Raw genomic sequence first — 26,900 nt, 5'->3', positions numbered from 1 at the left:
TTCTTTAATACCACACAAAATTAAACAAGGAGTAGTTTCTCAAAAGTTGGTTGCAATATAAAACTGCATCAATGAACTTTTCATACTTTAAATTAATATACATGAGTCTACCTTACGCTTTCAAGAGATCCTTGACCCATAAATGATTTTATAACATCTCGTACTGGCCATTGTGAAAATACGTGTTCACTGAATCATTGGAAGTCATCTTCTAAATGGTGACATATCTCATAACACAATTTTTAAAAATTACAATCGTTAATAACAACAAACTCATGAGAAAAGAATAAGTACTGGGAAGTTGTCAAGCTCACAATGGTGGATATAAACTTTCCAAAATTCTAATTATGTTTTGAAGGCTCTAATTTTATCACTGGCACCAAATACTTGCAGTTGTTTTCCCTGAAGTAACAGGCGCAGTTCATTCGTTTTTTAGACAATGTCTGAAAAATTTGCCAGTTCCATAGTATGGTTTGTCTGTCATTCTTTCAAAGTAAAAATGGTGTTCCATGCAAAAAGTGGCTAGCTCAGCTAACAACTCAATCACACAAGTGCTTTTCCTTGAGACACAACAGTATTTCAGTATGAAGCAGGAATGCTTTTAGCATATTTCCCATTTTGTCACACAGAATGTTACAAAGCTATATAGTCAAGGATTGACCTTTAATAACATGAATAATGTTTACTGTTCCATCAAAGACATTCTTAAGTGAAACTAGATTTCTTCCTCCTGCAACTACGTGGCCATCAAGAATACAATGATGACTTTACAGTTTGGTGCCATGCTTTTACCCACCATTTCTCTTTTGCACCATTGGGGCAAATGTCAACACAGTGGGGAAAAAAAGGATGAATAAAATCTTCGTATTATAAGGAAAACAGTTTGGAACTGCAGACTTCCTGAAAATGTCTCTGGAACTCTCAGAAGTCTGCAGGATCACACTTTGAGAATGAATTTTAAAATTTCCAACAAAGCCACCACCTAGTTTTTTCACTCATAGTCAGTCAAAATAAGAGAAGTAGGTACGGTGAAGCCAATGATGACTGGGGTATAAAAAGGCAAATAGAGCTATCATACCTATGCTGAACTCACTGATTGTATCTTTATCTTCTGAGTTCTAGCTTAAGATGTACATTAAGAGAACCTACTGACAACAAAACCTGAGCAAATCTTAAACTCAATCTGCCTAGAGCTTTCTGGCCCATCCATGCCTGATGTCTGAGAATGCTGCACCTTTCCTGGGTGAATGTTGGTCCTCCAGTTTAAGGAGGAGGAACTCAAGGGAAGCCTTGCAAAAAGACATCATCCCAAAAGACAAGACTCTCTGGAGGGTGGGATTATGCTATCCTGAGGACAGTTTTCCTCTAAGATGGAATAAAGAAAAAAACTAAAATGCTGCCCCCCCACCCCCAACTCCTCAGATAGCTGGATGGTGTAGAAAGATCTTGGACCTCAGCATTGCAATCTGAGCTTGTGTCTGGGCTCTGGCACTTACTATCCAGGAAAGACCATAGCAAATTAGCGTCTCTGAGTCTGGTTCACCATTTGCATCCTGAGAATTACAACAGCCTCAGAAATTTGTTATAGAGAGAAAATGGAATAATATATAGCATGGTATGAACACGTAGAGGTACTCAGTTACTAGGTAAGAGTTTATCCTGCTACCAGAAAATAAAATGAGGGCTCCCATTGCTATTTGCTAAATTACAAGCCAACTCCAGTGTCTGGTCCTCAGAAGGCATTCAACAAATGAGCTAGATATTATGGAGAAGACGAGAGAGCATCTATGACAAGGGACAATTAGTCTCAATCCTTTAAAAACATCATTCGCCCGTTTCCAGTTCCTATTCTCCCATTCCCTCAATTCCTTTCTTTCTCTCCTACCCTGTCTTCAACCTGATAGCCACAATTGCTTAGACCAGCAAAAAACAAACACAAAAATTAAAGTGGTCACTCATTCTTCAAGCTAATATGCCAAAAGAATAAATTTTTTTAAAGCTACATTTTAAAAAAATTAAATCAACAACTTGTCACCAGGCTTGAAATCTGAGAAAGGAATGCTATAAATCAACTACCACCAGAAATCACTTTTTCTCTTTAAAAATGACATGCATCTGAAGTGTTGATACAGGGGGTAACTGTGGGCTGCAGCTTCAAAGCAGTAACACATGCTTCATCTGCCTTGCTGGTCCATGTGCCACATGACTTAGCAGAGAACATAATTATTTGTAAACCAGTGGGCTTGAGACAAGAAATGTGAGCTAAAAACTGAGGCAATGGGACAAAAAGAAAAAGATCAGACTCTTACTCTGCACCATTGTGCACTGCCTTAGTAGAGAGAAAAAGCAGATGCCAAAATTCAAGTGCCTTTCCATCGTCTCCCCAGGAGAAATGTATATCTTTTCCAAGTTACATATTAAATGTCTCAAATAAGGAACAATTCAAGGTTTTAGCAGAAGTAAAAGGCCTTTTTTTTCTAAACAAGCTTCAAATTCACAAATAACAGGTTCTTTGTCAGGGTTTTGTTTTTGGGGAAGTTTTTCTTCCCCAAAAACTTGTACAAAATAGAATACCTTTATGTTTGCCTTGGAAACTCTGGGGAAGAAACAAGTACACTAAGAACCTTTTTCTTACTATCTTTATAAAGATACTTCTACCATTAATCCTTCTGATTTACTTTATTCTTTTAGGAAACTACCTTAAAATTAAACTTCGCAACTGCAAAATGTTATGTAATTGTTAGTAGGAGATAATCTACTTGTCATTCACTGTGAGTGAGAACTTTATGACGGAACAAAAGGAATTATCTTACTCACCTCTTCCTACCTGCAGTTTTTGACTCACAGCTTATTATTTATTTAGCAATTTAAAAAAGTCTTTCTGAAGCACAGTACTTTAGTCATTTAAAATTTTTAACTTACCTTTTCATAATACATAAAAACTGAGAATCATGGATAAAACATATACATTAAAAAACCCTCCAGCTTTAATTTGTAAGTGAAAAGAGGTAAAATGTTCAAGTTCAAGCATCATTTTGATGTCATAACCCAGATTCTGGTTTTTGTTTAAGAAGCAGATATTCTTGAAATTTGTCATTTTATTTTACTTTTTAACTTATTAATGAAAATTTCAAATACATGCAAAAGTAGAATACTATAATAAACCACATGCAACATATAATTATCACCCAGCTTCAGTAAACAACTCATGGCTAATCGGGTTTCAATTCTATCCCATCTCCTCTGCCCACCTCTGCATTATTCTGAAGTAAAGCCCAGATGTCATATCATATCATCAGTAAATATTTTTAAGTGTATTTCTAATGGATGTTCTTTTTGTTTTAAGTAACCACAATACCACAATCACACCTAAATAACATCAACAATTCTGTAATATCCTCACAGATCCAGGCACGGTTTCCATTTCTTCACTTGCCTCCTGGGAGTTAATGTTTCTTTTATAATTTGTGTTTGAATTGGGATAAAATGTGGCCCATATATTGCAAATGATTAATATGCCTCTCTCTTGTTACTTTGGTTCTCTTTCCTTTACTTTTTTCTTCCAATGTTTGGTAGAAGAAACCAAGTCTCTTTTCCTGTAAAATTTTTCCACAGTCTGGATTTTGCTGATTACATCCCATGGTGTAACTTAAAATGCTCCTCTGTCCCCTATATTTCCTCTTAACTGGTGGTTGGATCTGGAAGCCTGACTGGTCTAAGGCTTGAGTTTTGGGCAAAACTACCTCTACTTTTTGGCAAGATCACGATGTTGTGTGGGCTTCCATCAGGAGACACATCATGTCTGGTTTTTTATTTGTGGGCCAACCATTTAAGTTTGTGGTTCCCTGAGTCCAAGCAAACTTCATTTACTGCAAACTATGTTCTCTTCAAATCGTAAAATCTTACACCATATTTCTTAGTAGCATAATAATCCAGCTACATCTTTTTGTCCTCACATAAGATGATGTCATACTTTAATTTCTTTCTGTTTCTCTTCCAATTAAAGCAGTTATGAATTTAGTTTAATGCATTTTCTTCAGTTTCCATTGTTTCAATCTATTCTTTTTTTTGCTACTCCACTCTTCCAGACAAAAATTAGTCCAACATAGTGACAATCACACACATGGCAACAATGATGGAATCTGAAGGCTGCATTAAAAATCCAGGGCTGTTTCATCACTATAATAAATTTCGATTTGATCAGACTTCAGATCCAGTTCTTAGCTTCAGGAAGGCTTAGTTAGAATAAAGATTGACATTAGGCAGCTTTTTCAAAATAATAAATCACTTCTACTTCTGCCTCAGTGCCTAGGGGAATTCTGCACAGATGCAGAGTGACACCTTTAACAAGATGAACAGTGGTGAGGGGTTTCTGATCCAGTTGATAATTTTATACGCCTTGAGCTCTGTGAGAGACTTCCACAAAGCAATGATGTAAAAGAGTTTTTCTTGTTCTGTCTAAGTTCAGTGAAGACCCCTCACTGCAGGTTTTGAGTAGGTTCATCTGTTCTTTTTACCCCAGCATTAGGCATAAACCTTCACACAGCACACTGTATCATCAAACTTTGAAGAAACCACTGTTCCACCAATGCAAACATTACTTTTCAAAGCCTTTTGTGTTCTGTTCTTTCTTCTAACTTCATTATCAAACATTTTGGTGCCAATTTGGAAGACGGTAAACAATCTGGTGAAACAGTCCCTGGCATACAGCAAGCACTCAGATACTATTTCACAAGTAATATCTTAGCAAAATGGGTGTTCACTAAGTAAACCTTCAGCATAGTTTGGTTGGTTTGATAAATTATAATTCATGAGCCAAAGTACTTAAATGTTGATGCTCCACAGAGTTCTGCTGCTGGTCAGCCTTGCTGGTTTTCTTGCTAAATCTTCTCAATGGGCCTCTTTATCCATGTGCCTGTCTTCCACCTGGCACCTAGAGCTACATCTCAGGCCCAGGCATCTTGCCAAACTCCGGAATCTTATTTCCAATTTCTCCCAGACATTGCAACTTAGATTTCCCACAAGCACCTCAAACTCCACTTGTCCAAAGCTGGATTCATCAACTTCTCCCAGTTTCTATCCTGGTAAATGACTCTGAGGCACCATCTGAGCATCATCTGAGACTCCTCTTTCTTCATCCTCCACATCCAGTGGATTGCTAATTCCTATTGATTTTACTACACAGACATCTCTCAAAGCTGTCCCCCTCCTCTCCACCCCTACATATTCCAACCTAATTCAGGCCCTAATAATCTTGCCCTGAGACAACCTTCCAAGTCTCTATAATGGTTCTCCACACCTTAGATCTAGTCTTATCAACTAACACCCCTTCCCCACCCTTGAACTTACTGCCACCAAATCAGATCTCTGCTTAAAACCCTTCACTGGTATCTTATCATTTCCATTAGCCTACAAGTGGTGTGAACATGCAATTTATTGTCTGACCTGGCACCCTTTTGAAAGTGAACAGTGGCGCTGATGTATAATTATTCTGGTGTAACCAACAAACTGAGCCTGTCCTGGGCAAGCCCACACATAAGCCCTCCAAAATCTCTGGCCACATTCCCCCATCCCACTCCCCAATCTTCAGCACCTCCACACCCCCTATCTTTAGCACCTCCACACTCCTTTTCGTTTCTTGTACAAACTGTCTCCCTCTCTTGAACTCTGTTCCCTTCTAGGCACAGTCCTATTTATCATTCAGACTTGTTTTAAACATCACCTCCCCGGAAAAGCTTTCTCTAAACCCTCCTGGCCAAACTGATTATGTAGTCCCATGTGCCAACACTATGCACTGGGCTTATTCCTGCCATGGGAACTGGCTCCCTGCATTGCATACATAAATATGTTTCTGCCTTCCCTCCTATGAGCTCCTGTGAGAGTGTCTATGTCTCGTTCATCTTTATCTCTCCAGCATCTATGATGTGATTACAGGTCTGCACCCAGCAGGTTTTTCTTATGTCACTTCTCAATCATGTCTTACATTTAACAAAATAGTTTTGCCTGAGCTAATTCAGTATAATTAATGAAAAATTAAAAAATGAGGTAAGTAGCAGTCAGTAGCCCCAATACCACCCTTGTATATCACAGACCACCGTCCAATTTAAGTAATTTTTTTTAAAGGAGTGCTTTGAGATTATAGAATCTGAGCTTATGGCAGAACCCGCATAGGAGATCATGAAAACAGGTATGGAGATAAGCCAACATTATGCTAGTCACTGTCCATGAAATTCTTGAGGCTTCTTGTATAAAATAAAGTCTTTTCTTTTCTTTTTTTTCTGAAACAAGGTTTCACTCTGTCACCCAAGCTGGAGTGCAGTGGCACTATCTCAGCTCACTGCAACCTCCATTTCCCAGGCTCAGGCAATCCTCCCACCTCAGCCTCCCAAGTAGCTGAGACTACAAGTGTGCACCACCACACCTGGTTAATTTTTGTATTTTTTGTAGAGATGGTGTTTCACCATGTTGCCCAGGCCGGTCTCAAACTCCTGAGCTCAAGCAATCTGCCTGCCTCAGCCTCCCAAAGTGCTGGGATTACAGGTGTGAGACATCACGCCTGGCCATAAAGTCAATGTTAAGATAAAACGAACCTGCTGAGTATACAAGATGGTCCCAGGGCAGGGGTAGGGGAAATGACTGGGATCTCCTTGCTGTGACAATAGGAACATGGAAATGAAAATCCCACTAACATACCTTCATATAGTACTTTATAGTTTGCAAAGCACTTCCCCGTATATTATATCTTCTGACCTTCAAGACAACCATGTGAGACAGACTGGGGATCAGCCAACATTTCCTGAGCTTTGACAGTGCCTCCAGGATCCTAGGACAATGCCCTTTTCACAGTCCAAAACACACTGGGCAGGCCTGACCTTACGCTGCTTTTCCATGAAGGCTTTCAGTATCCAAGATGGGAACCAGAGCTCCAAATGTTGCACCAGCCAACCTGTCATATTATGGCTGGACATAATCTAAGGTGGCTTCCAGGAGCGAGGCCAAGCTAGGGACATGCTCGCAGTGCCAGGTCCAGGTTGCTGCCACAGCTGTGGCAGGCACATGGGGGGGGTGGGGGGGCTCCATTTCCTTCTTACTTAACACAAACAGACAGGCAGCCATCACGTCCTCTGCATGTGACAAGGGAGAGGTGTTTTAAAGGCAGCAGCAACGTGCAAGCTCAAGCTGAGCCCCAGTCTAGGAGCCAAATTGAAAAAGCAATGCACGCACAGAGACACAGAGAACAGATCTGGGGTTCCTAAAATATACCCCACCCGTAGATTTCAATATTAAAATTTTAGCATTAAAAGTCTATTTCTCATGGATAAAGCAGCTCTTCCAGCATCTTTTAAAATATGCAAACACACCTAAGAGGAATAGAGTACTATGACATCAATCTCTATCACTGTAGTGTGAATTAGCCTATGAATTAACTGTTTTCCTTATCAGCAACTCTTTCTGGACAGGGACCACTGGGCTTCTTGCTGCAGTAAGAGACAACTGTAGGCAGAGACAAAGGACTAGCTTAAAGCAAAGATGGAATTACCAAAGATAAACTCAACTCATCTCACAATTTTACCCAGGGTCAGCTCTGAAAGACACAACTGCAATGACCTAGTAAGAACTCACCTCTAGTATGACTTACTGTTTCATTCTTATTATCACTGAAACTAAGAAATAAATACAATGAGAACAATCAGATGTATTTGGTGAGCATTTAGTCCTAGAGAGTTGGCATGGCTCTAAAAAAGTCATGTAATGATTATGGCACAATCAGACCTGGTCTAACATGCATTGCTTTACTTCGCCGGTCCCTTGTAACTTAATGCAGAGAGTTGATTCAGCTCGAATGAGAGAGAATCTTACCCACTCCTCCTCCTGGCCTCTTTCTCACTGTTGTGTTTCTTTCTACCATAGCTGATCCATGTTCTACGTGCATGATGAGAATGTTTTATCAACAATGTTCCATAATACTACATTGATTTTATTTGACTAGGCTAGGAACAGACTCATTTTTCTCTGTACATAAAAGATACCAAGCAAAGCAAAAAGACCTTAGAGTAGGCAGAACACCCCCCCAAACTGTAACCTGAACATTTTTTTTTATGTCAAGTATTCCAGGTTTCTGCTAAATCCAGGTTTGTGCAAAAAGACAAGATTTAATAATGGAGACGATATATTGAAAAACTTTAACATTAAAACAATTCACCCATATGAATGGGAATGGTTGGCTGAAAGGAGTGGAGAAAACTATTTCTCAAAGAAAGTGTAACCAATTTTGCAAAATGCCAATACCAAAAATACAAACAATTAAGCCACATGCTTAAAAATCTTCATGAGGTTTTAGTAATGGTGAAGTAGCTTGATATGGACCAACCCTCCCACCAAACGATTAAAATACCTGGAAAATATATTTTAAACAACTAGTTGATGATGTGAGAGAACAACCAAAAACACATACAAACTAGAGAGAATCTGACACATGAAGGAGGGAAACCACATTAGGTGAGACCCACATTTGTAGGGCTTTTCTCCAGATTATTCCCCAGGTTGTGCAGGGTTGGGTAAATAGAACTCAATATGGAACCACAGTTTTATTGGCTTGAAGACAGAATTGACAAAATTCAAGCCTACCAGATGACTGGATATTGAGGAGAGAAAACCTGGAAAGATGGGGCCACAGAAAGAAGAACCTCCACATATGTAAACTCTTCAAGCCCTCACATCTTCCTAAACTGTGCATGTGCAAGGGAAACTCTAAGAGGTCCAGACAGGAGCAAGAGCTAGGATGCTGAAAGATAGGAACTGAGATTTCAGCTGTTTCCCACCCATAGGTGAAAGAGTTAGAAGCTTGAGTGCCATAAAATTAATGGGCTTAAAACACCTTGGGATTTCTACTGAAACCTCACACTGGCTATGCCTTACGAGCAAAGACCATGTCCACGGACTACAGAATTGACTAATTTGACTACAGATGGGTTTAAAGATACTCAAGATTGTTAAGAAGTTAATGCCCCTCAAACTGATCTATAGATCCAACACAATTTCAATTAAAAATACAGCAGGATTTTGTCTGGAAATATATAAGCTGACTCTAAAACTGATATCAAATTGCAAAATACTGAGAATAGCTAAAATAACCTTAAACATACAAAAAAGAACGAAGTTGGAGGGCTCATACTATGTAACCATAAGACGCACTATAAAGCAACAGTAATGAGACAGTGTAATACTGGCATAATGTAGAGAAAAGAAAGAGAGATCAGATGGACAAACAGATCAACAGGACAGAACAGATAATCCAGAAACAGACCCACATTATATGGTCAATTGATTTTCAACAAAGGTTCCAGGGTGATTCAAGGGGCCAGGGGAGACTTTTAATAAATGGTGCTAGAACAACTGCATTCGTGTATTGAAAAAAAATGTTTCACCTCCTCTGTAACATCACACACAAATATCAATTTAAGAAGGCATACAGACCTAAACATAAAACCTAAAACTATTTGCTTCTTAAAAAAAAAAAACAAAAAAAAAAAAACCAGGAGAATATCTTAGTGACCCTATGACAGAGAGATCTCTGAAGACATAAAACATATGAACTACAAAAGATGAGATTAATAAATTGAACTTCATAGAAATTTAAAACTTTTGCTCAAAGACACCATTAAGAAAATGAAAAGGCAAGCCACAGACTGGGAAAAAGTAATCACAGTACCTATTTCTCACAAAGGACTCATATCCAGAAAACAAGAACTCCTCTAAATCAATAATAAAAAGACAAATCCAATTTTAGAAAACAGGACAAAAGACTGGAACTGGAAATTATCAAATAAACAAACAAATGACCAATAAGCATGTGAGAAAGTACTCACCATCAGGGAAATGCAAATTTACCCACAGGATATAATTTCATACCCACTAGAATGTCTACGATGAAAAGCAATGGCCATAGAAAGTGTTAATGAGGATATGAAGTAATTGGAACTCTCATACATTGCTGTTGGGAGTATAATAAAACCACTTTGGAAACCATTTGGAAGTTTCTTCTGAAGTTACACACACACCTACTTTATTACCCAGCAATTCCACTCCTATATAATTATCCAAGATAAATGAAAGTGTTATGTCCAGAAAAATTTATGTGTAAGAAGGTTAATAAAAGCATTATTCATAATAGACAACAATAGGAAAAACCCCAAAAGTCCACCAAGAGGAGAATGGGTAAACAAATGGATGCTACATTTATATAATGGGATACTACTCAGAAATAAAATGAAAAAAATACTGATATACACAATGATATGAATCTTCTAGAAACTATGCTGAGTGAAAGAAACCAGACATAAAAGAGAATATACTGTATAATTCCATGTATATGAACTTCTAGAGTAGGTAAAACTAACCTGTGGTGAAATAAAGCACTTTACTTATTGCCTCTGGGAGCAGGGGATTGAAAAAGGGTACAGGGAAATGTTCACAATAATGGAAATGTCCTGTATCTTGGATTGGGGTGCTGGTTATGCAGTTGTATGCATTTGTCAAAATTCAAATTGTTCACTTCTGATCTATCATTTCACCCCCATATAAATTTTACCTCAATTAAAAAAAAATATTGGATGGGGGAGTAGGGAGTACAGTAGCCACAGATGAAGAACAGAATCCCTTACAGGTCACAAATGAGATAGAGATTATAAAGAAGATAACTGGATCCCTAAATTTCTTTCATAGACATTCACGGGCAAACTAAAAGATGGCACAAAACCAAAGACGTAAAGTAGAGTTCCACAGTCATGAACCAAAAAGATGCAAAAACCATTCAGCTACAATGACACTGGCTAAAAACAAAAACTCACTGAGTGTGTTAAATGAAATGTGAGATTGCCAGATTTAGCAAATATATTTAATTTGGCAACCTGAACCAATAGACCACTGGGCAACAAAATACTAGCCAGCCCAACTTATGAAAGTGATTTTTTAAGCATCTCTTACAACATGCTCTTTTTTATAATTTCCATGATAGAAATTCCTACTGAGTGTAAACCAAGATTACATGTATTCTGGAAACTACCCAAAACTCATTCTTACCTTCAGTGAAACTCCCGGTAAGGGTTATTACCACAAATACTTTCCCCTCTGGCTCGAGATCCACCTACAAAGAGAAAAAAAAATGTATATTATATGTTAGTATTAAAATATTTTTGTGGGCCTTAAACAATTCATCACAGAGAGGCCTAATGTGTAAATCACAGCCACAAATCAAATAAATCTAAGTCTTTCATTAAATAGTAGAGAGGCAGGGAAACAAGTGAAAGCTCAAAAAACTGTAAAGACTGAAAAGAAACCACATTTTATCAGTTTCCTTCGTCTTGAATTTTGTTCTCTCCCATTTTTGGCTTGTCATAATATAGACAGGCACATCCATATACTTGGTAATTGTTTTTTGAGACCTCCATATCTTATGCATATGGCTTATAAGAGCAGCATTTTACTAAACCACATGGCAAGAATATGAAATAGAGAAATAATGGCAACATACAAGGTAATGAACACATGTGGCTTGGTCAACTGCAAATCTTTAGTTTTATGGAGTAAAAAGTATAAAGAGTCTCTGCTACATATTTCCACCAAAGTCTGGTCAATCTTAAGGAAGCACTAGGGAAGGAAGTTTAGGAGCCTTGCATTCACTACTCTTTTTTTTTTTTGAGAGAGAGGTAGTTTCACTTTGTTGCCCAGGCTGGAGTGCAGTGGCATGATCTCAGCTCACTGCAACCTCCATCTCCTAGGTTCAAGCAATTCTGCCTCAGTCTCCTGAGTAGCTGGGATTACAGGCGTGTGCCACCACATCTGATCAGTTTTTGTATTTTTTAGTAGAGATGGGGTTTCACCATGTTGACCAGGCTGGTCTCGAACTCCTGACTTCAAATGATCCTCCCGCCTCAGCCTCCCAAAGTGCTGGGATTACAGGCATGAGACACTGTGTCGGACTGCTACTCTTAATTAGTCACGGGAGTATCAACATACCTTGAAGTTACCTATCAGCTGAAATATCAAGACATGCATTCTGCAAGCAATGCAGCTTGAAGTCTTTTCATATGGTGTCGTCCTCTGCATATAGTCCAGTTTCCGAAAGACCCCATACAGCATGGCGCCCAGGATGAACAGCACCCTCTGGCTCTGTTCTGATCACCACTAGCTTAGGTGGGCGGACTCCCCTCTTCCTACTGGATGCTAACTTCACTATCCATGAACACCTCTAAGCCTTGCATTGTGAGGCTCTTGTGGACTCAAATACATGAATTTACAATCGTCCTTAAATAAATCTTTTCAGATTCTGCCCATGGCTCCATTTTTATTTTATTTTTCTCTTTCTTTGGCTGTGGCTCCATTTCTGCCTTTGACCTTTCATCTGAAGAGGAAGACTGGCATATAGAGAAGTTTCACTAGAGATACGAATGCCCATTTTTGGTCAAATATTAAATTTAAATAAGCTGCAAATAGTCACATGGTACAGTGGAAAGAGCCCCCTACTAGACCAGGCCAAGAACTCTAGTCTGATTCTGTCACAGCTGGTTCTGGACCCTGGGCAAGGTCCTTTACCACACTGAGCCTCACTCTTCCAATCTGAAAAGTCTATGGCATCATTATTTAGCATTTTTTCTCTTTTTTTTTTTTTTTTCTGAGACAGGGTCTCACTGTCTCCCAGGCTGGAGTGCAGTGGCACAATCATAGCTCACTGCAGCCTTGAACTCCCAGCCTCAAGCCATTCTCCTGCCTCAGCCTCCCAAGTAGCTAGGACTATAGGCATGTGCCACCATAACCAGCTTGCCTGCTTATCTAGGTATGTATGTCTGTATGTATGTATGTAGAGACAAGGTCTCACTATGTTGCCCAGTCTCAAACTCTTAGGCTCAAGCAATCCTCCCACCTCAGCCTCTCAAGTCACTGGGATTACAAGTGTGAGTCACTGCGCCTGGCATTGGCCTAGCGTTTCTAACACAGCCTCCACATATGATCTCAAAGATTTTTTTTTTTTTTAAGACAGAGTCTCCCTCTGTCACCCAGGCTGGACTTCAATGCTGCGATCATGACTCACTGTAGTCTCGACCACCCGGGTTCAAGTGATTTTCCTGCCTCAGCCCCCCAAGTAGCTGGGACCACAGGCACATGCCATCATGCCTGGCTTAGAGAGGCATGTTGCCCAGACTGGTCTCGAACTCCTGAGACCAGGCAATCCGCCCGCCTCGGCCTCCCAGCGTGCTGGGATTACAGGTGAGAGCCACCATACCCAGCCAATCTCAAAGATTCTTAACAGTGCTATTTACTTTTTTAAAATTTATTGTATCTACCCATGACAAAGCCCCCAAAAATGCACTGGACTTACCCTAGGTCACCACCACACCCTGATTATATACTTTTTCAAAATAAAAGATGCCTGCTTTGTTCAGATTCAGAAAGCTTAACATGTATAACAACCTATTCTTACAACCCACCCTTTCTCTGCATAAAACCTGTTACCAATGTGGTTAGCACACTATAAATCACCTCCCTGTTCAAATCAGCTACTTGCATCATGACTACTGTTAACAATATCCTCTTAACTATCTTAATACCACTTGTGAACCTTTATAGAACAGCTCTGAAAATAGAGCTCTCTAGAGAGATGACTAAACAGGATATCAGCCTCTAATTGTCTCCACTCTCTGCCTTGACTTGTTTCAAGTCAAAAATACGTTATTTTTAAAAGCCACACTCCCTCATCTTCAATATAAAGGCCTGCCAGAGAATACATACATACTCATACATTCGACCTCACAACATAAACTACTGCTGGCACAGGCACAGTTGCTGCCTGGCTGCCTCTGCCATGCTGCAGCCCACAGCCAGCCCGTAAACTCCCTTCAACACTTCCCTGAGGGCCCACAAAGGCCTTTCCACCCCAAGATGGGTCAGGAGCTACTCTGACAGACAGCAGGAGATTCCACCAGTTAGAAGCAGGAGCTCTCACAAGTAGAACAGGTTTCCTTCCGCATTTTTGACCCATGTCACCCACTGTGGTGGAAAAGCCGGATTTAAACACGGTCTTCAAGTGTTGTCCACCTAGGGCAGATGTGGTAAGACACTGGACCTTAGAACAGGGTTTTACAAACTGCAGGTTGAAACTTTTTAGAGAGACATGAAAGCAACTTAGTGGGTTGAACACAATGGGGATTTCTTTTTTTTTTTTTTTTGAGACAGAGTCTCGCTCTGTCACCCAGGCTGGTGTGCAGTAGCACCATCTCGGCTCACTGCAATCTCTGCCTCCCGGGTTCAAGTGATTCTCCTGCCTCAGCCTCCCACATAGCTGGGACTACAGGCACATGTCACCACACCTGGCTGATTTTTGTAATTTTAGTAGAGATGGGGTTTCGCCATGTTGGCTAGGCTGGTCTCAAACTTCTGACCTCAGGAGATCTGTCCACCTCAGCCTCCCAAAGTGCTGGAATTACAGGCATGAGCCACCACACCCAGCGGACAATAGGGATTTCAAAGTAGAATAAAAACAGAACAGAAAATATGAACATGCTACAGGTAGTAAGGAAAAGCACTGTTTCATGCAACTTTTGTGTGTAGTTTTGTATACATATAAAAGGGTACAGTAGGTTTTAATGTAAAGATGTATTCCTTACTGTGTCACAGAGGAACAGTTTGAAAAATGTGGCTTTAGAGGTTATTCGTTCCTTCTATACACTGCTGATGGGCTGTTATCATTTATTCACGGAAGTTGCTTAGATACCCCCCAGTGACAACCAATTCACTACCTTAACAGCTGGCCTATTTCATTCCTGTACAATATAGACAGATCTTTCTCTATGAATACAAACGCAGCAAGACCAATAATTTCCACTCATTTACCTTAGTTTCGCCCTCTACAGCTCCAGTGGACACTGTCTCTAGCTAGTACATCCATCCCAGCTTCTGGGAATAACACTTGAGCTTTATTTGAGAACTACTCCTCCCTTACATGTAGTCCAAATGGCTCATCTGGGATTCTGCCCCTAACTCCAGAGTGGACATGTGAGCAGGCCTAGCAGATCAGCGCACTGACTGAACTCTGCACAGCTGGCCTGGGGCAGGCACATTCCTTCTCTCTGGCTATCAGTGTAATTACAACTCCCTACTCGGTATCAGCATCTACTGGTTCAGGTTTGAGCACAAAAATCCAAGTAGGTCCAACTAGGAATCCTGGATCTATAAGGAAGGGACAAGATCTCGCTTCTGCTAAACTTCAATCTGGAAGGACACAAACTTGGGAGTGTCTGGCACCTGTGTTGTCCCCCCACTGAGCTACAGAATGAAGCCAACAAAGAGGGAAGAGCTGAGGGACAGAAAGAACAGTTCTTCGTAACATCATTTAAACCCTTAGATCAAGCCTTGCTTGATTCTTTGGGATTTTTTTTTGTTGTTGTTATTTGAGCCTATAAATTCCTTTTGTCTTAGCCAGTTTGAGTAGGGGTTTCTATCACTTGCACTCAAAAAACATATTCAAATTGTCAGCCAAAGAGAATAGGTCAAATATTTGACAACAATTATCACATCCCTCTATGCCTTCTAACATCCGTGCTATCCCCTGCAGTCTGCCTCCCTGCCTCCCACCAGCACTGAAACAGCTCCAGCAACTTTTATGACGTCCTACTGTCAGATACAAAGATGTGTCTGTCTTCATCTCAGTTGATCTCTCTGCCGCATCTGATCTTGACATCTTCCTCTTCATGAATCTCTCATTCCTTACTTCCAGGACACCACCCTTTCCTGGCCCTCCTCTCACTCCTGAGCCCTGTATTTACCCAGTAGGCCATGCCAGAAGCCCAGCTCCTCTGCAGGTACATTCAATCGCTCTCAGATCCCAACACGTCCACTCTCGAAGTCTCTCCTGGATCCACCCCTGCTCCACTCCTACTGCCGTGGTTCATCTGGCCTCCCTGAACGGGCTTCTAGCTGCCTTCTATTTCCAGACTACTGTCCTCCAGCTGCTGCCAGTGACATGTTTCAAAAATTTAAATCTGACCATGTGGCTTCCTAACTTAGAAACCGTCAGTGTTTCCTCTCCTGTCCATGATAAGGTCCAAATTCCTTAGCACAGCACATAGCCCTAGACACTATACCCCTTCCTACCTTTCAGCCTAAGCTCTTCCCACCACTGCAGCTGCATACAACCAGTATCCCCATCTCTTAATTCTTGTACACTCTCCAGGGAGGTATGTTATTTCATTTATTCTGAGAGAGCAACCAAACGCATTATGGATCAAGCAGCATACTGGGGAATATAGTCAAAATTATGAAAATTACACATTACCCATCTGTAGCTTATTGCCTAGTGATTTGGGGTATGTGATCTTTCTGGCTGGAAACTCCTTTCTTCCTTTTTATACTTGTCCAACTCCTATTTGTCCATCAATTCAAGACCCACCTGTATAGGGGGACCTTCCCAGACCTCTTTCAGACAGGTGGGCAACTCCACACCTGTTATGAAGACTACTGCTGGAACCCACATCATGTTGTAGTCATTATGCCCTGTCCCCAAAGGAGACCCTACCTTGCATATAAGGGGACAGAAAATGGTTTGTGGAACAAATGAGTAAATAAAATAGACCTGGGTATCTCAAACTCTCAGCAACTTCATGTAGGACATGATTTTCTCCTCCTTCACCATTCTGGCCAGTTTCCTCCTGACATGCCCCAATTTCTCCACACCCCCATTAAAGGGTGAAGTCAGGCTGAGTGTGTGACCTGACTTTCACCAGCAAGAGCAAGATTATCACTAACGTTGATCTTGACAGCGACAGTGCCCTTTACCAATGCCGCGAGAATACATGGGCGCTCTGAGAAGCCCCAGTGACCCAGGCTGAGCTTGCAATGAACTAAAACCTCTGCATCTTTTCTAGCTGCCATAAGGCTTTGCTTCCCACATCCTGTGCTTGTGCAGTGGTTAGGCTCAAAACCTTCATAAAAACCTAAGTGCTTCATTTTGTCTTTCTGCAATATTTTGGCTTGTCCCAGGTCATAGCGTTCACTGGATTGCAAATCCAGTCAGTTCATTCACTCCCCTTCTCAGTTTTATGGCTCCCCAAATCAGGGCCTCAGGCTACCTATGTCATTGGCTAATGCACTGACAGAGTGTCTAATAGAACAGAGCTGAGGTCAGAGTCTAGGACAGACCCACATAGAAATGAACACACTTAGCATTCTTACTATAACAGTCATTCAAGGAGCAATAAACACACTAACCCCCTCCCCTACAGACCACTTCTCTTGGTAAAAAGAACAACTCCTGGGCCCTTGTTGAAACCCAGATAACAGTGGTCTTTAAAAAAATGTGATTCTTCTATACAAATAGACAAATGAACAAAAGTATAAAAACTCAGTGTCAACAAATGGTGCTAGAACAACGGGACATCCATACCCAAAATAATGAATTTCAACCCATACATTATAACTTACACCTAAATTTACTCAAAACAGCTCAGAGAAGAAAACATAAACACAACTTCAGCCTTTAGGGTTCTCTATGTTGTTTCTACTACACTGTTCTACACTTTTGAGTCCCCGAAGTGGACTCAAAATATCCTATGCCTGGTTTGCAGCAGCCACTCGGGAAAGCATTTCTTGACTGAATGATTCCCAACGTGCACCCTCAGAGCCATCTAACCCTTGAGTTCTCATGCCAAGTAACCCCTTCCTCAAAGAGCCATCAGTGTTGAACTCACATGAATCAGCGCTGCCTCAAATACTATACCTCCCCATCTGAACTTATCCCCTATCTCCCACATTGTGGCTGAGTAATAGCAATGCTAGAGAAGACCTGGGTCCTGGTGCTCTGTCCTGACCAATCTGTGACATCAGGAAGGCCATTCAATCTTCTTTCAAAGAATCACAGAGAGGGATTAAATATAAGATTCCCAGGCCCCACAGGTGATCTACTGATTTTAAATTTTCTGGGGCAAGGGAACGGGGTCTAGGCATCTGCTATTTTTAAAAGTTCTGTAGGTAACTCTGATATAGCCAGACCATGGACCACCAACTGGGAAGCCTGAGCCAGATTCTCTCTAAGGGGCCAATTCCAGCTTTAAAGGGCTCCAATCCCATGTTTCCTCCTAAAGCTTCCAGTGGTCATCACTGAATCACTAGAACCACTGTTCTTCTGCGTTCCCAGGCTTAAAATCCTGGAGCCACTCCGACTTGAGGCACCGTGACCATCTGTTTTTCCCTTCGTTCCCTCCATCACTCTAGGATCCCTGTCACTGCAGGCCTCCTCCCTCATCCTTTCTCCTGCAGTCATGGAACACCCCACCAAAAACAAAACAGCCTTTTCTGAAGTGCTGATCTCATCAACTTCCCCCTCTAAAGCCTCCGCTGGTCTCCCAGAGTCTTCAGAATAAAACACCCTGCTCCACCTGGCTTTCAGGACCACTTGGGCTCCCCTTTTGCTGCCTTCCCACTAATCTATCCAAACTTTGTTTTCAAAATTCCCTTCCTTCCATTGTCACTTTAGAAAGTTAAAATACAAAAAGAAGAAAAAAAATCACTTTTTAAAACCTGCTGTCCTAGTCAGGCCCCTCTCCTGGCTCTATCACTCAGCCACACATTTGCTCATGCCGTGTTCTCTGCTTGGAAAGCCTGTCTCTCTTCACCGCACCTATCCATTCATTCATTTGAACCTTTATTGAATGACTCCCAGGGTTGGGACAACTGCCAGGTACTCAAGACTCCCCAGAGGAGCTCCTAGGGCTACAGGTTGGATGGGTCACCAAGCACAGAAGATGACACAGCTTCATGAGCAGCAGAAGGAAGAAACTGGTGCCAGGATTTGATATTCACATTGATCCCTCCGGTCTCAAAATTCACATCTCAACTATTATTAACACTTATCTATACCTTGAACAATTACTTACATTTTCATACACATGTCTCATCACTTGCAGTAAGTCTGTAACCTCCATTCCAGCAGGATCTGACATTATGTTCCCAAGGAGCCTCGCAGAGTTCCTTGAACCAAGTAAACACTCAATACATATCTGCTGAGTTGATCTAAGAGCTAAATAAGGTCATCTGACCACCTCAATTTCCTCACCTATAAAAATAGGAAAGGTAATATTTACTACAGAATAGTCCTACATGATAGCACTTTGTAAAAAATAAAAGCACTCCAAGATGGCTCCAAGGAATACCAGTGACATATGGGTGACAAGGGCTCACTGCTTAGAAATTATACTCTGTTAGCTTGATGTATCCACCGGATCCCCAGCACAGCCACTCCTACACCCTCAGCCAAAGTTTGCTTTTCCTTGGCATCACTTTGCAGGAGTTGGGCAAGTACTTATATCACTGGTTAAGTCTCCTTGTCCATGAAACAAGAGTTGTCTAAAAATATTCTAGCTGTAATGTTCCATGATTCTAAACAGGCTTGGATAAAAGCCTACACAAAGGACTCAAGAGAAACACTCATTTAATTAACTGGTAATAATTTACAACCATTTCCCTTCACAAAATCCATTAGAATTGATCACAGACAGGAAACTTCTAGCTACATAACATTCATTTCAGCCTGGAATAAGCAAAGGGATCTAGCATATTAAAAGAAAAAAGCAATTTTGGGGGCAAAGGTAGAAGGTTCATCTAGACTCTATGGGCTTTGAGCAAACCTCTGTAATAGAGAAGTTGACAAAATTCAAATTCTTGGCTGGATGGCTCTTTTCTATAGCTTTCCTAAGTCTTACTCTAGCGATAAATAACAAAAACATGATAAAGCATTTCATGATTCTCTTCTACCTGAAACTGTCTGGCTTAAAAATGAGCATTCAAATTCCTAAAGAAAAAAAATTCCAACAGGTTTGTATGAATAACCTAACAGGAAAAATGAGATTGTATTGGTTTTTCTTGTTTTTTTTTGTTTGTTTTTGTTTTTTTGTTTTGAGACAGAGTCTGGCTCTGTCACCCAGGCTAGAGTGCAGTGGCACAATCACAGCTCACTGAAACCTCCATCTCCTGGGCTCAAGCCAACCTCTCAACTCAGCCTCCAGTGTAGCTGGGATTATGGGTGTACACCACCACGCCCAGCTAATTTTTGTATTTTTTGTAGAGATAGGTCTCATTATGTTGCCCAGGCTGGTGTCGAACTCCTGAGCTCCAGTGATCCACCTGCCTCAGCCTCCCAAAGTGCTAAAATTACTGGTGTGAGCCACTGTGCCTGGCTGAGGCTGTGTTTCTAATAATAAAAACAACAGCTATGTCTTTAGCTTGGTCAACTGCTAAATGCTTGACCTATATTATCTCTCACCTCCACCGCTTGCAGAGTGAAGTACTACCATCACCATTGCACAGATGGGAAAAGGGAGGCTCAGTGAGGTTACTGAATTGGGTGAGGTCACACAAACAGCGAAGGTCAAGCCAACATTCAGATGCTGGGAAGATGCCACGCTGGTGCCGCACCAGCCTCCCTTGAGGCTGCTCTGACTGCTTCTGCCTGAGGTCCATCTGTTGCTTTCTCTCAGCCTGAAGCATGCCTGCCCTGGCTTCTGGCACATGAGGTCATCACACCACTCATTCCCCTGGGAGCCTGGGCAAGACTCGTGCCACTAGCACCTGAGGGTGCTCTCGCCTCACCTCCTCACTGCCAAGGCCACTGGGAGTGGCACCAGCCTGATGTGCCGCTGGATGGTTCTCAATGAGGGCCCGAGGCAGAAGCTGCTAAGCAGGTCTGTGCTGGGGCAGGGAAAATGCAGCAGGCAGTTTAGGTGCCATTAGTCAGCTGCCCAGAGAGTCCAAGTCAGCATCACATGCTGCAGACACACAAGGTGTCCCCCCGACATGGGAAGGGGTTTAAAGGAAAAGAAGTTGCAATAGGCAAATACTACATCCCTGCTAATTTTCTACTTTCATCTCTATAACAATGAGACTAGGTGTTATGTGTTAAAGCATACTAAGAGGTATTACAGATTAAAAACTTCCAGAAAACAATGATGGCAAAAACTGAACAGAAAAGTAGTATCAAATCTGACTGGTTTCAAATGAAGGAAAACACTGTCATTACTTTACTGATTAAAGCCTTTACTGGTCCACCCTTTACCCTGCTCAATCTGGATCCTATGTGAGGTCAGAGAGCAGGTTGGAAAAGAGCCCCAGGCCATGATCACAACTCTGACATTGCCTACCTGCCACTAGGGGAGGTCATCTGGCTTCGGCATCTCAAAAACAGAGTAGACTAAGCCTGTCAATCCTTTTCTATCTAATATTCTAAGGTTCCAAGTCCTAAACAGTTTCTGAACTTTGTACAGAGCAAGTAGACATCTGAAGACTACTAAAGAAACTCTAAAATACATCCTTACGGCTCACAATAATTCTTCCCCCTCCCAGCTGAACAGACCCACACGGTTGCTATAAATTTAAACTTAGAATTACTTCAAGTCAGATCCCATTACCCCCAGGTTCTAGCATAGGAAGTGTTATCATCTGGCAAAAGTAAAACTCTTTTACATTAAAATTAATTTTTCAAAGTTTTTCTGCCCGTAGTAAAAAATCACAGTCAAAACTATTTTTTCTCTAACAAGGAGATAGCTAAAGGTAGAAATGGTCTACTGTGTGCTCTGGTGTTATGTGTGTGTCTCAATCTTTGATTCCAATATCTGAAGAATCGAAAACGTAAATTAAATGAAGGATGCCTTAGGATCTTCAAAATACTCCACTGCAATTCCTCCCACTTAAATTCCCAGGTAATGTAATTCTGTGCTGGAAGGCCTACCTGATACCTCCTCTGTGAAAGAGGACAGAGGCTCTGAAGAGACCAAGCCCAGCCCATCAGGTCCAAAGCTTCTGGTGCTCCTAATGGACCAAAAGGAGTCGGGTGAGTTCTCCTGAAGAAGTCAAATGTCCTCTTTGGAAACCAGGAGAGGACTCTTGGTATAGCACCAGGATGCCAGGCAAGACTCTGCTCTCCAGAACTAAGAAGCGGTTGGCTGCAGTGGCTCACACCTGAAATCCCAACACTTTGGGAGGCCAAGGCACACCTGAAATCCCAACACTTTGGGAGGCCAAGGCAGGAGGATCACTTGAGTCCAGGAGTTCAAGATTAGTCTGTGCAACATAGGGAGATCTCATCTCTATAAAAAATAAAAAATAGCCAGGTGTGGTGGCATGCACCTGTAGTCCCAGCTGCTTGGGAGGTTGAGGTGGGAGGATCACTTGAGCCTGGGAGGTCAAGGCTGCAATGAACCACGATTCCAACACTGCACCCCGGAGAGCCCAGGTGACAAAGTGAAACCCCATAATAAAATAAAACAAAACAAAACAAAACAAAAAAGAACTAAGAAGGTACTTTTCTTCTCCTCTGATAAGACGTCCCTAGGGACCTCATGGCAAAGGAGACCCTGGAGTAAGAAAGAGGAGCCACAGAAGAGTAATTGTGCATCCCCTCCACACCGTGTGTCCCCTACATGAAAGAACACATCAAAAAGGCACTTTCCACATGAGCTCGCCACTCCTTGTTTCTGCTAAGTAGACCCTTCCAGAAAGGGAGCATACGCTCTCCTTACTAGGAAGAGGTACTAAACAGAAGTGACAGGTGTGACCCTGGCTGGAGATGGGGAATATACTCCCTGCAGCCTCACAGCCCCCTTCTTTCTTTCACACCTCTGGGTTGCCTAGAGACAGTGGTCATCGACCCCACAAGTGAGCCTCCTTCTTTGCAGGGAACCCCCACAAGAAAGGAAAAATGTCTTAACACACTGAAGATACCAGGTTAAAAACAAGATATAAACTAACCCAGAATAATTCTACATTGTTGATTCTCATCATCCATTGTAATGGAGGAAGAAGGCAAAAGCTCCAGCAAAACCAAAACAAGAACTCAAAACTACATATTTAGCATACATAAGAATTTCAAGATGTTTTAGAGACTTGTTTGCTTAATTGTTCATTGCTCAGTCTCCAGGTAAACTTTGGAAGACTCTGAATCTGAGGAGGCATTAGAAAATAGATGAAGCCTATATCTCTATCCCAACAGTTATTCTATGATAACACCTTTACTCCTCTTGGTCTTCTGGAAGGAAGGAGACGAAAGCTCCACAAAAGAGGGAACGTTTCTACAATGCCTAGAAATTCAGGTGATGGTTTTCCAAGTGGACCTGGGGAGGGGGGGCATCTACACAGAGAGAGGGAGTGTGCAAATGCACAGAAGATGTATAGGGGTTACAGATGATCAAATGTAAGCTGTGTAAATGAGACATGTCAGAAATAGGACTGCAGAGGAAAGTGCATCCAATCAATAATGGCCTCACGACATGCTGGCAGGCTGGTCCTTATCCCAGGGCAATGGGGAGCCACTGAGGGGTTTCAATCAGGAAAGTTACAAGGTCATACCTACATGTCAGATCCCGATACATGACTGTTGGGATTATAAGAGGAGAGAAGCTGGTGGTGGGAATTCATGTTCAAGGCAATTCCAATGGTCTGAGTGAAAGACAGTGGTGACCTGAGCTAAGGCAGCAGTAGAAGGGATGGAGAGGAGAGGGCAGATAGGAGAAAGACATAGGAGGGAGCAGCAGCTGGACTTTTCGTAACTGATGCAGGTAGGGTGGAGGTGAAAGAGAAGGAGTCAGAATCACAAGGCAATGATGATCCCTGGTGCCATTAACTGAGACAGGGACTCCAAGAGGGAAGCAGAACGGGAGGAAAGACAAAGAGTTCAATGTATGACCTTTACCTATGACATCTGAGCATCTACTGGGCTGTCCTTAACAGCTTCTGAAAATTCAGATGGAGAGGGAGGAACACCACAAATTACAGCCCAATGCGGTCTCAACTGAATAGGTCAGTGGCAACATCAAAAGCACTATTCAGTGCTGGGTGTGGCGGCTCACATCTGTAATCTCAGTATTTTGGGAGGCCAAGATAGGAAGATCACTTGAGGCCAGAGCTCCAGAACAGCCTAAGCAACAAAATAAGACCCCATCTCTATAAAAAAAATTTAAAAATTAGCCAGATGTGGTGGTACATGCTTGTAATCCCAGCTACTTGGGAGGCTGAAACAGGAGGATCACCTGAGCCCTGGAGTTGGAGGCTGCAGTGATCATACCACTTCATTCCAGCCTAAGTGAGAGAGAGAGATGCTGTCTCAAAAAAAAAAAAAAAAAAAAAAAAGCCCTAGAAGAGGAGCAATCACTGGGCTAGGGCGAAGCTTTACCTGGGAAGTGAGACCCTGAATTGAGGCCTGAAGGCAAGTTTCAATTAGTGGGAAGTGAGACCATTCTGAGTCAGGAGCAACTTGTGAGAAGAGATAGAACTAATATCAGAACACACACTTGATCAGTGTCATTGGAGGAATGTCCATACAGGAGTAAGAGAGAAGGCTGGAGGCAAAACATAGAAAGAGCTACACCCAGAGAACTGTAACCTTAGATTGCAGGCCAAGGGGAGCCACTAGAGGTTTTTGATTATGTAAAATGATAGAGATTAACATGTAAAAGGAAGATTTTGTCTACTAGATGAATGAACAGACAGACAGCTATGGTCTAGAAGTATGAATGGTTTGCTAAGGGTGAAATCAGTGAAAATTAATAATCATGTGAAGAGAGCAAACAAAAGCAGTGGAAAGGCCAAAGGAGTATGGAGTTTGGGGCCTGGGTATCCTAGATCAGGGTCAGCAAACAGCAGCCCAAAGGCCAATGCCAGCTGCTGCCTATTTTGATAAGTAAAGTTTTACTGAAACACAGTCACAACCCTTTAGTTACATATTATCTACAAGATGAGTAGCTGTGATTGAGACCTTAAGGCCCACTAAGACAAAAATATTACTCTCTGGCCCTTTACAGAAAGATCTGCCCATCTCTGTTGCCACTAATCAGCCAGGGAACTCAGGGAAAGAACATGTTTTAAAGGGAAAGAAATGAGTTTAAATTTGGACACAAAAGTACTCAAATAGAAATATCTGGCAAGAAGTTGGAAATAAAGACAAATCATGTAGTTAAACATACGGCTGGGGTTATCATTTGGGAATTTTTCTCAAAAGGTAAACACTAAGTCTAAGAGCAGTGAAATTTTTCAAGAAAGAGCACAGGAAAAGAAGAAAAGAAAAAGCAAATTCACTAAAGGAGTGAAAGAAAGAACCAGAGAAAATACAATCTGAGAGGTGGGAGGAGTCCCCAAGTTTAGCGTCATGGGACATGGAAAGAAGCAGCTTCAAAAGAGAGGAGAAGCCAAATGTGCAGATATGGAAGATGAGGTCTTTAAAGGGGAGATGACAGTAGATGACCTGGGAGATGACAGGTAGACTTCTTCCATGATACCCACCCCATCATTAGCAATTCTGTTGGAAAGGTCATCCTTACATTAAGCTAAAGACAATCTATATCCCCATAACTTCCACCTGCAAATTTCATTACACCTCTAAAATTTACCCTGCCAACATGGGGAAAGAGACAGATGTGGAAAACAGCACAGAAGCTGCAAGGAATACATGGTTTAATTAAATTGTATCTTATTTAAGTGAATTAGAAGGTAAAGCTAGAAATTAGAAGGTAAAGCTAGAAATGCAATGGACGAAAGGTTTGGATGACAAGTTAAGAACTGAAATTTCATTTCAAATAATTAGGCTAGCAACAGTCCTAAAACAACATGCTGGAGGACAAACTAGAGGGGTGTAGATGGGGCTGGAGGTGCTGGGCAGAATTAAGAGACTGTCTCAGTGGTACAAGTGTGCGGTGGAGGAGGCAGGAGAGAAGTATTACAAAAGAAGCTCAGCAGGACTTGGTGGCTAAGGATAAGGGATGATGAAAAGCCCAAAGGCAGCTGTAGTATCTGGAAGACGGTAAGACTAAATCTGCAAGAAGTAAGGCAATCTAGAGGGTCAGTTGGTTTGGGATGACTCTGGTTTTTAAAAATATTGATTTGTAGGGAGATTAGAAATGTGTGACAAAAAGATAAATGGGACCTGAAACTTAAAATAAAGGGCTGGGCTGCAGGTAGAGTCATCCACACAGGAATAACTGAACCACAAGACAGCTGACTGACCCCCAAGGAACAATTGTACAGTTCAAAGAGCAAAGAATCAAGGACCAAAGCCATGTTTAGAGAATGAGAGAAAGCAGAACCAGCAAAACAGAAAGAAGAGTGTTGGGAAAGGCACGCTGGCTACCCTGAGCAGACCTTCACAACCACCTTCTGAGTAAGGAAAAGTAAAGCAGCATTATCTCCATTATATTGCACAGTCATCTGGAGACTGAATTAGGTTTGGATTATTAAAATCCCATTAAAGGCCTTGAGTACCACACCCACCACACTGTGAATAAAATCTTAATGTATTTATGAGCTTTTTTTTTTTTTGAGACAGAATTTCACTCTTGTTGCCCAGGCTGGAGTGCAGTGGCGTGATCTTGGCTCACTGCAACCTCTGCCTCCTGGGTTCAAGCGATTCTCCTGCCTCAGCCTTCCAAGTAGCTGAGTTTTTAATAAACCTGGCTAATGAATATTTGCCACACAAGCCTTCAAAATATTCACCTGTCTCATTCTCTCACTTCTTATAAAATCAACTTTTGCCCGTGGTATGGTTTGGCTCTGTGTTCACACCTAAATCTCATCTCGAATTGTAATCCCCTCATGTTGGGGAAGGAGCCTGCTGGGAGGTGACTGAATCATGGAGGCAGACTTCCCCTTTGCCGTTCTCATGATAGTCAGTGAGTTCTCACGAGATCTGGTTGTTTGAAAGTGTGTGGCACTTCCCCCTTCACTCTCTCTCTCTCTGCTCTGCCATGATAAGACGTGCTTGCTTCCCCCTCACCTCCTAGCCATGCTGTTGTACAGCCTGCAGAAATCTGAGTCAATTAAACCTATTTTCTTCATGAATTACCCAGTCTCACGTAGTTCTGTATAACAGT

At 41.7% G+C, this 26,900-nt stretch overlaps 1 protein-coding gene across 2 annotated transcripts in view; it reads right to left on the bottom strand.

Moving 5' to 3' along the window:
• PRKCH (protein kinase C eta) overlaps window positions 1–26,900 on the bottom strand; it is a 228,918-nt gene that overhangs the window by 148,426 nt on the left and 53,592 nt on the right. For both annotated transcript variants that reach the window (XM_003831631.5, XM_063596084.1), the window contains exon 2: window positions 11,083–11,146. In XM_003831631.5, the coding sequence (XP_003831679.1) occupies window positions 11,083–11,146 (64 nt within the window). The remainder of the gene's footprint in view (window positions 1–11,082; window positions 11,147–26,900) is intronic.

Source organism: Pan paniscus, chromosome 15 (genome assembly GCF_029289425.2).
Source record: "Pan paniscus chromosome 15, NHGRI_mPanPan1-v2.0_pri, whole genome shotgun sequence".
Taxonomy (NCBI): Eukaryota; Metazoa; Chordata; class Mammalia; order Primates; family Hominidae; genus Pan; species Pan paniscus.
This window is presented reverse-complemented; position numbering and strand designations above follow the sequence as displayed.